Raw genomic sequence first — 12,499 nt, forward strand, 5'->3', positions numbered from 1 at the left:
GCGAGTAGCAGCAGCTACCTATGAAGGTATACACAGACAAACGTCCCCCGTGTAGCCTCAACAGACTGCTGGGGCAAGTGGTGTTAGTAGCGAGTAGCAGCACCTATGAAGGTAGACACAGACAAAGGTCCCCCGTGTAGCCTCTACGGAGTGCTGGGGCAAGTGCTGTTGGTAGCGAGTAGCAGCAGCTATGAAGGTAGACACAGACAAAGGTCCCCCGTGTAGCCTCAACAGAGTGCTGGGGCAAGTGCTGTTAGTAGTGAGTAGCAGCAGCTATGAAGGTAGACACAGACAAAGGTCCCCCGTGTAGCCTCAACAGAGTGGTGGGGCAAGTGCTGTTAGTAGCGAGTAGCAGCACCTATGAAGGTAGACACAGACAAAAATCCCCCGTGTAGCCTCTACAGACTGTAGGGGCAAGTGCTGTTAGTAGCGAGTAGCAGGAGCACCTATGAAGGTAGACACAGACAAAGATCCCCCGTGTAGCCTCTACAGACTGTAGGGGCAAGTGCTGTTGGTAGCGAGTAGCAGCAGCAGCTATGAAGGTAGACACAAAGGTCCCCCGTGTAGCCTCAACAGACTGCTGGGGCAAGTGCTGTTAGTAGCGAGTAGCAGCACCTATGAAGGTAGACACAGACAAAGATCCCCCGTGTAGCCTCAACAGACTGCTGGGGCAAGTGCTGTTAGTAGCGAGTAGGAGCACCTATGAAGGTAGACACAGACAAAGATCCCCCGTGTAGCCTCTACAGACTGTAGGGGCAAGTGCTGTTAGTAGCGAGTAGTAGCACCTATGAAGGCTACCGGCACTGTGGCACACGAGGGGGTGGGGGGCTACCAGCACCACGCCCGGCCGCCTTTGTCTCCCCCAGTGGTGTTTACTACACCATCGCTACACCAGGTAACTCATTCAAGGCTGAGTCGACCTAGGGGAGGCCCAGGACCGGTATCAAACCGGGAGTTTGTTGGCCGTGAGCGGGAATCGAGGGGGTTAGGTGAGTGAGTGGGTGAGTGGGTGGGTGAGTGGGTGAGTGGGTGGGGTGAGGTGAGTGGGTGAGTGAATGAGTGAGTGGGTGAGTGAGTGGGTGAGTGGGTGAGTGAGTGGGTGAGTGAGTGGGTGAGTGGGTGGGGTGAGGTGAGTGGGTGAGGTGAGTGAGTGGGTGAGTGGGTGGGGTGAGGGGGTGAGTGAGTGAGTCGGTGGGGTGAGGTGAGTGGGTGAGTGAGTGGGTGGGGTGAGGTGAGTGGGTGAGTGAGTGGGTGAGTGGGTGAGTGAGTGGGTGGGTGGGGTGAGGTGAGTGGGTGAGTGAATGAGTGCGTGGGGTGAGGTGAGTGGGTGAGTGAGTGGGTGAGTGAGTCGGTGGGGTGAGGTGAGTGGGTGAGTGGGTGAGTGAGTGGGTGAGTGGGTGGGGTGAGGTGAGTGGGTGGGGTGAGGTGAGTGGGTGAGGTGAGTGGGTGAGTGAGTGGGTGGGGTGAGGTGAGTGGGTGAGTTGAGTGGGTGAGTGAGTGGGTGGGGTGAGGTGAGTAGGTGAATGATTGGGTGGGGTGAGTGAGATGAGCGGGTGAGGTGAGTGGGTGAGGTAATTTGGTGAGTGAGTGGGTGGGGTGAGGTGAGTGGGTGAGTGAGTGAGGAGGTGAGGGTGAGTGAGTGGGTGAGGCCAATTGGTGAGTGAGTGGGTGGGGTGAGCGTGGTGCGTGGGCGAGGGTGAGCGAGTGAGGTGAGTGAGTGGACTGAGTGAGGGTGTGTGAGAATGAGGGTGAGTGTGGTGAGGGTGAGTGAGTGGGGTGGGTGAGTGTGGTGAGTGAGGTGAGTGTGGTGAGTGAGTGTGGTGAGTGAGTCGAGAGAGTGAGTGTGGTGAGTGAGTGTGGTGAGTGTGGTGAGTGAGTGTGGTGAGTGAGTGTGTGTGGTGAGTGAGTGTGGGGAGTGAGTGTGTGTGGTGAGTGAGTGTGGTGAGTGTGGTGAGTGTGGTGAGGGTGAGTGAGTGTGGTGAGTGTGTGTGGTGAGTGAGTGTGGTGAGTGTGGTGAGTGAGTGAGGTGAGTGAGTGTGGTGAGTGTGGTGAGTGAGTGTGGTGAGTGAGTGTGGTGAGTGAGTGTGGTGAATGAGTGTGGTGAGTGAGTGAGTGTGGTGAGTGTGGTGAATGAGTGTGGTGAGTGTGGTGAGTGAGTGGGGTGAGTGTGGTGAGTGCGGTGAGTGAGTGTGGTGAGTGAGTGTGGTGAGTGAGTGTGGTGAATGAGTGTGGTGAGTGAGTGAGTGTGGTGAGTGTGGTGAATGAGTGTGGTGAGTGAGTGTGATGAGTGGGGTGAGTGTGGTGAGTGCGGTGAGTGAGCGAGTGTGGTGAGTGAGTGAGGTGAGTGAGTGGGGTGAGTGAATGTGGTGAGTGAGTGAGTGTGGTGAGTGAGGTGAGCGAGTGTGGTGAGTGAGTGTGATGAGTGTGGTGAATGAGTGTGGTGAGTGGGGTGAGTGTGGTAAGTGAGTGTGGTGAGTGAGTGTGGGGAGTGAGTGTGGTGAGGGTGAGTGAGTGTGGTAAGTGTGTGTGGTGAGTGTGGTGAGTGAGTGTGGTGAGTGTGGTGAGTGAGTGTGGTGAGTGAGTGAGGTGAGTGAGTGGGGTGAGTGAGTGGGGTGAGTGTGGTGAGTGAGTGTGGTGAGTGTGGTGAATGAGTGTGGTGATTGGGGTGAGTGAGTGTGGTGAGTGTGGTGAGTGTGGTGAGTGAATGTGGTGAGTGTGGTGAGTAAGTGGGGTGAGTGAGTGTGGTGAGTGAGGTGAGTGAGTGGGGTGAGTGAGTGTGGTGAGTGAGGTGAGTGAGTGGGGTGAGTGAGCGAGGCGGTGAGGAGCTGGTGAGTGACTGATGAGGGGCTGGTGAGTGACTGGTGAGGAGCTGGTGAGTGACTGATGAGGGGCTGGTGAGTGACTGGTGAGTGACTGGTGAGTGACTGGTGAGTGACGGGTGAGTGGCTGGTGAGTGACTGGTGAGTGACTGGTGAGGAGCTGGCGAGTGACTGGTGAGTGACTGGTGAGGAGCTGGTGAGTGGCTGGTGAGTGACTGGTGAGGAGCTGGTGAGTGACTGGTGAGGAGCTGGTGAGTGACTGGTGAGGAGCTGGTGAGTGACTGGTGAGTGACTGGTGAGTGACTGGTGAGTGACTGGTGAGGAGCTGGTGAGTGACTGGTGAGGAGCTGGCGAGTGACTGGTGAGTGACTGGTGAGTGGCTGGTGAGTGACTGGTGAGTGACTGGTGAGGAGCTGGTGAGTGACTGGTGAGTGACTGGTGAGGAGCTGGTGAGTGACTGGTGAGTGACTGGTGAGTGACTGGTGAGGAGCTGGTGAGTGACTGGTGAGTGACTGGTGAGGAGCTGGTGAGTGACTGGTGAGTGACTGGTGAGGAGCTGGTGAGTGACTGGTGAGTGACTGGTGAGTGACTGGTGAGTGACTGGTGAGTGACGGGTGAGGAGCTGGTGAGTGGCTGGTGAGTGACTGGTGAGTGACTGGTGAGTGACTGGTGAGTGGCTGGTGAGTGACTGGTGAGGAGCTGGTGAGTGGCTGGTGAGTGACTGGTGAGTGACTGGTGAGTGACTGGTGAGTGACGGGTGAGGAGCTGGTGAGTGGCTGGTGAGTGGCTGGTGAGTGACTGGTGAGTGACTGGTGAGTGGCTGGTGAGTGACTGGCGAGTGACTGGTGTGAGGGGCTGGTGAGTGACTGGTGAGTGACTGGTGAGTGGCTGGTGAGTGACTGGTGAGTGACTGGTGAGGAGCTGGTGAGTGGCTGGTGAGTGACTGGTGAGTGACTGGTGAGTGACTGGTGAGTGGCTGGTGAGTGACTGGCGAGTGACTGGTGTGAGGGGCTGGTGAGTGACTGGTGAGTGACTGGTGAGGAGCTGGTGAGTGACTGGTGAGGAGCTGGTGAGTGACTGGTGAGTGACTGGTGAGGAGCTGGTGAGGAGCTGGTGAGTGACTGGTGAGTGACTGGTGAGTGGCTGGTGAGTGACTGGTGAGGAGCTGGTGAGTGACTGGTGAGTGACTGGTGAGGAGCTGGTGAGTGACTGGTGAGTGACTGGTGAGTGACTGGTGAGGAGCTGGTGAGTGACTGGTGAGTGACTGGTGAGTGACTGGTGAGTGACTGGCGAGTGACTGGTGAGTGACGGGTGAGGAGCTGGTGAGTGGCTGGTGAGTGACTGGTGAGTGACTGGTGAGTGACTGGTGAGTGGCTGGTGAGTGACTGGTGAGTGACTGGTGAGGAGCTGGTGAGTGGCTGGTGAGTGACTGGTGAGTGACTGGTGAGTGACTGGTGAGTGACGGGTGAGGAGCTGGTGAGTGGCTGGTGAGTGGCTGGTGAGGAGCTGGTGAGTGACTGGTGAGTGACTGGTGAGTGGCTGGTGAGTGACTGGTGAGTGACTGGTGAGGAGCTGGTGAGTGGCTGGTGAGTGACTGGTGAGTGACTGGTGAGTGGCTGGTGAGTGACTGGCGAGTGACTGGTGTGAGGGGCTGGTGAGTGACTGGTGAGTGACTGGTGAGTGACTGGTGAGTGACTGGTGAGTGACTGGTGAGTGACTGGTGAGTGACTGGTGAGTGACGGGTGAGTGGCTGGTGAGTGACTGGTGAGTGACTGGTGAGTGGCTGGTGAGTGACTGGTGAGTGACTGGTGAGTGACTGGCGAGTGACTGGTGAGGAGCTGGTGAGTGACTGGTGAGTGACTGGTGAGGAGCTGGTGAGTGACTGGTGAGTGACGGGTGAGTGACTGGTGAGTGACTGGTGAGTGACTGGTGAGGAGCTGGTGAGTGGCTGGTGAGTGACTGGTGAGTGACTGGCGAGGAGCTGGCGAGTGGCTGGTGAGTGACTGGTGAGTGACTGGCGAGTGACTGGTGAGTGACTGGTGAGTGACGGGTGAGGAGCTGGTGAGTGGCTGGTGAGTGGCTGGTGAGTGACTGGTGAGTGACTGGTGAGTGACTGGTGAGTGGCTGGTGAGTGACTGGTGAGTGACTGGTGAGTGACTGGTGAGTGGCTGGTGAGTGACTGGTGAGTGACTGGTGAGTGACTGGTGAGGAGCTGGTGAGTGGCTGGTGAGTGGCTGGTGAGTGACTGGTGAGTGACTGGTGAGTGACTGGTGAGTGACTGGTGAGTGACGGGTGAGGAGCTGGTGAGTGGCTGGTGAGTGGCTGGTGAGTGACTGGTGAGTGACTGGTGAGTGACTGGTGAGTGACTGGTGAGTGACTGGTGAGTGACTGGTGAGGAGCTGGTGAGTGACTGGTGAGTGACTGGTGAGTGGCTGGTGAGTGACTGGTGAGTGACTGGTGAGGAGCTGGTGAGTGGCTGGTGAGTGACTGGTGAGTGACTGGTGAGTGACTGGTGAGTGGCTGGTGAGTGACTGGCGAGTGACTGGTGTGAGGGGCTGGTGAGTGACTGGTGAGTGGCTGGTGAGTGACTGGTGAGTGACTGGTGAGTGACTGGCGAGTGACTGGTGTGAGTGACTGGTGAGTGACTGGCGAGTGACTGGTGAGTGACTGGCGAGTGACTGGTGAGTGACGGGTTAGCGATGATAAATATCGATGATGAGAACAAAGCAAATCGAATACACCACAACAAAGACAACATCAACAACAACAAAGACAACATCAACAACATCAACAACAAAGACAACAACAACAAAGACAACAACAACATCAACAACAAAAACCGCGGCCGACAACGCAGTTAGTCGACAACAACGGACAGGAGGCGAAAGTTGAAACCACCGCCGCTCCGTGCCAGGCTAGGTACAGCCATCACTAACAACAACCACCACCACCACCAACAACAACAACAACGACCAACAACAACAACAACCACCACCAACAACAACAACAACAGAACCGCCGCCTCACCCGCCTCCATCGCCGCTGTCGTGAAGCGCTGACGTCACTGTCGTAAAACTTCAACACGCCCACAACCCCCCCCCCCACATATGTCACGCTTTACGGCAGATCGCGTGACCCGTCACGCGGTTCCCATAGAAAGCCTACGGGGCAATGTTGAGAGATAGGGAACCGGTTCCCATACAAAGTCTATGGGGCAATGTTGAGAGATAGGGAACCGGTTCCTATAGAAAGTCTATGGGGCAATGTTGAGAGATAGGGAACCGGTTCCCATAGAAAGTCTGTGGGGCAATGTTGAGAGATAGAGAACCGGTTCCCATAGGAAGTCTATGGGGCAATGTTGAGAGATAGGGAACCGGTTCCTATAGAAAGCCTACGGGGCAATGTTGAGAGATAGGGAACCGGTTCCTATAGAAAGCCTACGGGGCAATGTTGAGAGATAGGGAACCGGTTCCCATAGAAAGTCTACGGGGCAATGTTGAGAGATAGGGAACCGGTTCCCATAGAAAGTCTATGGGGCAATGTTGAGAGATAGGGAACCGGTTCCTATAGAAAGCCTACGGGGCAATGTTGAGAGATAGGGAACCGGTTCCCATAGGAAGTCTATGGGGCAATGTTGAGAGATAGGGAACCGGTTCCTATAGAAAGCCTACGGGGCAATGTTGAGAGATAGGGAACCGGTTCCTATAGAAAGCCTACGGGGCAATGTTGAGAGATAGGGAACCGGTTCCCATAGAAAGTCTACGGGGCAATGTTGAGAGATAGGGAACCGGTTCCCATAGAAAGTCTATGGGGCAATGTTGAGAGATAGGGAACCGGTTCCTATAGAAAGTCTATGGGGCAATGTTGAGAGATAGGGAACCGGTTCCCATAGAAAGTCTATGGGGCAATGTTGAGAGATAGGGAACCGGTTCCCATAGACAGTCTATGGGGCAATGTTGAGAGATAGGGAACCGGTTCCCATCGGAAGTCTATGGGGCAATGTTGAGATAGGGAACCGGTTCCCATAGAAAGTCTACGGGGCAATGTTGAGAGATAGGGAACCGGTTCCTATAGAAAGTCTATGGGGCAATGTTGAGAGATAGGGAACCGGTTCCCATAGAAGTCAATGGGGCAATGTTGAGAGATAGGGAACCGGTTCCCATAGACAGTCTATGGGGCAATGTTGAGAGATAGGGAACCGGTTCCCATAGGAAGTCTATGGGGCAATGTTGAGATAGGGAACCGGTTCCCATAGAAAGTCTACGGGGCAATGTTGAGAGATAGGGAACCGGTTCCTATAGAAAGTCTATGGGGCAATGTTGAGAGATAGGGAACCGGTTCCCATAGACAGTCTATGGGGCAATGTTGAGAGATAGGGAACCGGTTCCCATAGACAGTCTATGGGGCAATGTTGAGAGATAGGGAACCGGTTCCCATAGGAAGTCTATGGGGCAATGTTGAGAGATAGGGAACCGGTTCCCATAGAAAGTCTACGGGGCAATGTTGAGAGATAGGGAACCGGTTCCTATAGAAAGTCTATGGGGCAATGTTGAGAGATAGGGAACCGGTTCCCATAGGAAGTCTATGGGGCAATGTTGAGAGATAGGGAACCGGTTCCCATAGACAGTCTACGGGGCAATGTTGAGAGATAGGGAACCGGTTCCCATAGACAGTCTATGGGGCAATGTTGAGAGATAGGGAACCGGTTCCCATAGGAAGTCTATGGGGCAATGTTGAGAGATAGGGAACCGGTTCCCGTAGAAAGTCTACGGGGCAATGTTGAGAGATAGGGAACCGGTTCCTATAAAAAGTCTATGGGGCAATGTTGAGAGATAGGGAACCGGTTCCCATAGACAGTCTATGGGGCAATGTTGAGAGATAGGGAACCGGTTCCCATAGACAGTCTATGGGGCAATATTGAGAGATAGGGAACCGGTTCCCATAGGAAGTCTATGGGGCAATGTTGAGAGATAGGGAACCGGTTCCCATAGGAAGTCTATGGGGCAATGTTGAGATAGGGAACCGGTTCCCATAGAAAGTCTACGGGGCAATGTTGAGAGATAGGGAACCGGTTCCCATAGGAAGTCGATAGGGCAATGTTGAGAGATAGGGAACCGGTTCCCCTAGGAAGTCTATGGGGCAATGTTGAGAGATAGGGAACCGGTTCCCATAGAAAGTCTATGGGGCAATGTTGAGAGATAGGGAACCGGTTCCTATAGAAAGTCTATGGGGCAATGTTGAGAGATAGGGAACCGGTTCCCATAGACAGTCTATGGGGCAATGTTGAGAGATAGGGAACCGGTTCCCATAGGAAGTCTATGGGGCAATGTTGAGAGATAGGGAACCGGTTCCCATAGACAGTCTATGGGGCAATGTTGGGAGATAGGGAACCGGTTCCCATAGACAGTCTATGGGGCAATGTTGAGAGATAGGGAACCGGTTCCCATAGGAAGTCTATGGGGCAATGTTGAGAGATAGGGAACCGGTTCCCATAGAAAGTCTACGGGGCAATGTTGAGAGATAGGGAACCGGTTCCCTTGGAAGGTCTACGGGGCAATGTTGAGAGATAAGGAACCGGTTCCCATAGAAAGTCTACAGGGCAATGTTGAGAGATAGGGAACCGGTTCCTATATAAAGTCTACGGGGCAATGTTAAGAGTCGTAGGGTGTCGTGAATGGCTGTAGTAACAACAATCTCGATGGGCATCTTTGTTGACGTTGTAGGAGGAATGTCTATGGAGGACGTTGTAGGAGGAATGTCTATGGAGGACGTTGTAGGAGGAATGTCTATGGAGGACGTTGTAGGAGGAATGTCTATGGAGGACGTTGTAGGAGGAATGTCTATGGAGGACGTTGTAGGAGGAATGTCTATGGAGGACGTTGTAGGAGGAATGTCTATGGAGGACGTTGTAGGAGGAATGTCTATGGAGGAGTTCCGACATCGACAGCGAGTGGTGCAAAGACGACGAACGTGAGCACAGAAGGGAGATAAACAGTGGGCGAGTAACTCGAACTAACTTAATATATTATACTTATACATTATATACATATACATTATATACATTATATAGTATATACATTATATATTATATATACATTATATACAGTATACATATACATTATATATACATTTTATAATGTATATATTATATATACATTATATACATTAGTATATATAAACAGCGCGCGCGTCACGGCTGGCGGTGACGTCACGTGTCTCCGCCCCAACTCGCGGTGAGGTCACGAGTCTGCCCCCCCCCCCCGACACGTGGTGACGTCACGAGTTTCGCTTCCCGGGCTGGCGGTGACGTCACGGAGGCTCGCCACCCCCTCCCTACGACTCACGGTGACGTCACGAGTCTCGCCACCCCCTCCCCACGACTCGCGGTGACGTCACAAGTCTCGCCCCTCCCCCACGACTCGCGGTGACGTCACGAGTCTCGCCCCTCCCCCACGACTCGCCGTGACGTCACGAGTTTCGCCCCTCCCCCACGACTCGCGGTGACGTCACGAGTCTCGCTCGAGGCCTCGGGTCACGGTGACATCGGCAGACAACCACAAGTGAAACAGCAGCACAACAACAACAACAAATAACACACACGGAGTAAACAAACACACACACACAGATTCATTCATTCAGCATCAGCAGCGATTGTTAAAGTGTAGAGGTCACGGGGTTCACATCAAGTGCTGAAGCCAATGGCCTCCAAGAGTGACGAAGGTGAGTGTGCACCTAGCCTGGCACGACCTCCGTGTGTGGGCTAACCTGTCGCTTGGGGGAGACAAAGGCGGCCGGGCGCGCGTGGGTTGCTGCTGCTGGCCATCCCATCGTGTGCCACAGTGCCGGTGCTGCTACTCGCTACTGACAGCACTTGCCGCTACAGTCTGTAGAGGCTACACGGGGGACCTTTGTGTCTACCTTCATAGCTGCTGCTACTCGCTACTAACAGCACTTGCCCCTACAGTCTGTAGAGGCTACACGGGGGATCTTTGTCTGTGTCTACCTTCATAGGTGCTGCTACTCGCTACTAACAGCACTTGCCCCTACAGTCTGTAGAGGCTACACGGGGGACCTTTGTGTTTACCTTTATAGCTGCTGCTACTCGCTACTAACAGCACTTGCCCCAGCCATCTGTAAAGGCTACAAGGGGGATCTTTGTCTGTGTGTACCTTCACAGGTGCTGCTGCTACTCGCTACTAACAGCACTTGCCCCAGCAGTCTGTTGAGGCTACACGGGGGACCTTTGTCTGTGTCTACCTTCATAGCTGCTGCTGCTACTCGCTATTCACAGCACTTGCCCCAGCAGTGTGTAGAGGCTACACGGGTGATCTTTGTCTGTGTCTACCTTCATAGGTGCTGCTACTCGCTACTAACAGCACTTGCCCCTACAGTCTGTAGAGGCTACACGGGGGACCTTTGTCTGTGTCTACCTTTATAGCTGCTGCTGCTACTCGCTACTAACAGCACTTGCCCCAGCAGTCTGTAGAGGCTACACGGGGGACCTTTGTCTTAAAGTGCACCTAGCCTGGCACAAACGCTGTGGCGACGTCGCCGTCACTTCTTGGCGAATGACGCTCGTTGTTGTGTTGTGCGTAGTGTGTTGTGTGTGTGTTATGATGTGTGTGTTGTGTGTGTGTTGTGATGTGTGTGTTGTGTGGGTGTTGTGATGTGTGTGTTGTGTGTGTGTTGTGATGTGTGTGTTGTGTGTGTGTTGTGATGTGTGTGTTGTGTGTGTGTTGTGATGTGTGTGTTGTGTGGGTGTTGTGATGTGTGTGTTGTGTGTGTGTTGTGATGTGTGTGTTGTGTGTGTGTTGTGATGTGTGTGTTGTGTGTGTGTTGTGATGTGTGTGTTGTGTGGGTGTTGTGATGTGTGTGTGTGTTGTGATGTGTGTGTTGTGTGGGTGTTGTGATGTGTGTGTTGTGTGTGTGTTGTGATGTGTGTGTTGTGTGTGTGTTGTGATGTGTGTGTTGTGTGTGTGTTGTGATGTGTGTGTTGTGTGGGTGTTGTGATGTGTGTGTTGTGTGTGTGTTGTGATGTGTGTGTTGTGTGTGTGTTGTGATGTGTGTGTTGTGTGTGTGTTGTGATGTGTGTGTTGTGTGTGTGTTGTGATGTGTGTGTTGTGTGGGTGTTGTGATGTGTGTGTTGTGTGTGTGTTGTGATGTGTGTGTTGTGTGGGTGTTGTGATGTGTGTGTTGTGTGTGTGTTGTGATGTGTGTGTTGTGTGTGTGTTGTGATGTGTGTGTTGTGTGGGTGTTGTGATGTGTGTGTTGTGTGTGTGTTGTGATGTGTGTGTTGTGTGGGTGTTGTGATGTGTGTGTTGTGTGTGTGTTGTGATGTGTGTGTTGTGTGTGTGTTGTGATGTGTGTGTTGTGTGTGTGTTGTGATGTGTGTGTTGTGTGGGTGTTGTGATGTGTGTGTTGTGTGTGTGTTGTGATGTGTGTGTTGTGTGTGTGTTGTGATGTGTGTGTTGTGTGTGTGTTGTGATGTGTGTGTTGTGTGGGTGTTGTGATGTGTGTGTGTGTTGTGATGTGTGTGTTGTGTGGGTGTTGTGATGTGTGTGTTGTGTGTGTGTTGTGATGTGTGTGTTGTGTGTGTGTTGTGATGTGTGTGTTGTGTGTGTGTTGTGATGTGTGTGTTGTGTGGGTGTTGTGATGTGTGTGTTGTGTGTGTGTTGTGATGTGTGTGTTGTGTGTGTGTTGTGATGTGTGTGTTGTGTGTGTGTTGTGATGTGTGTGTTGTGTGTGTGTGTTGTGATGTGTGTGTTGTGTGGGTGTTGTGATGTGTGTGTTGTGTGTGTGTTGTGATGTGTGTGTTGTGTGGGTGTTGTGATGTGTGTGTTGTGTGTGTGTTGTGATGTGTGTGTTGTGTGTGTGTTGTGATGTGTGTGTTGTGTGGGTGTTGTGATGTGTGTGTTGTGTGTGTGTTGTGATGTGTGTGTTGTGTGGGTGTTGTGATGTGTGTGTTGTGTGTGTGTTGTGATGTGTGTGTTGTGTGTGTGTTGTGATGTGTGTGTTGTGTGTGTGTTGTGATGTGTGTGTTGTGTGGGTGTTGTGATGTGTGTGTTGTGTGTGTGTTGTGATGTGTGTGTTGTGTGTGTGTTGTGATGTGTGTGTTGTGTGTGTGTTGTGATGTGTGTGTTGTGTGTGTGTTGTGATGTGTGTGTTGTGTGGGTGTTGTGATGTGTGTGTTGTGTGTGTGTTGTGATGTGTGTGTTGTGTGGGTGTTGTGATGTGTGTGTTGTGTGTGTGTTGTGATGTGTGTGTTGTGTGTGTGTTGTGATGTGTGTGTTGTGTGGGTGTTGTGATGTGTGTGTTGTGTGGGTGTTGTGATGTGTGTGTTGTGTGGGTGTTGTGATGTGTGTGTTGTGTGGGTGTTGTGATGTGTGTGTTGTGTGGGTGTTGTGATGTGTGTGTTGTGTGGGTGTTGTGATGTGTGTGTTGTGTGGGTGTTGTGATGTGTGTGTTGTTGTGTGTAGTATGTTGTGTGTGTGTTGTGATGTGTGTTGTTGTGTGTGTTGTGTGTGTTGTGATGTGTGTGTTGTGTGTGTTGTTGTGTGTAGTATGGTGTGTTGTTGTGTGTGTTGTGTGTGTGTTGTTGTGTGATGTGTGTGTGTTGTGTGTGTTGTTGTGTGTGTGTTGTGTGTGTGTTGTGTGCGTTGTTGTGTGTTGTTGTGTGTTAT

The 12,499-nt window shown here is 52.7% G+C and overlaps 1 protein-coding gene across 1 annotated transcript in view; it reads right to left on the reverse strand.

Annotated features, from left to right (window-relative positions):
• LOC142922596 (cysteine protease ATG4B-like) overlaps window positions 1-5,930 on the reverse strand; it is a 53,647-nt gene extending 47,717 nt beyond the window's left edge. The window contains exon 1 of the mRNA XM_076063415.1: window positions 5,847-5,930. Coding sequence (XP_075919530.1) covers window positions 5,847-5,856 — 10 coding nt within the window. The 5' untranslated portion in view covers window positions 5,857-5,930. The remainder of the gene's footprint in view (window positions 1-5,846) is intronic.
• Window positions 5,931-12,499: the final 6,569 nt, after the last annotated feature.

This window comes from Petromyzon marinus, unplaced genomic scaffold, assembly GCF_048934315.1.
Source record: "Petromyzon marinus isolate PM22_M1 ecotype Great Lakes invasive population unplaced genomic scaffold, UKy_Petmar_22M1.pri1.0 PM_Scaffold_113, whole genome shotgun sequence".
NCBI lineage: Eukaryota > Metazoa > Chordata > Hyperoartia > Petromyzontiformes > Petromyzontidae > Petromyzon > Petromyzon marinus.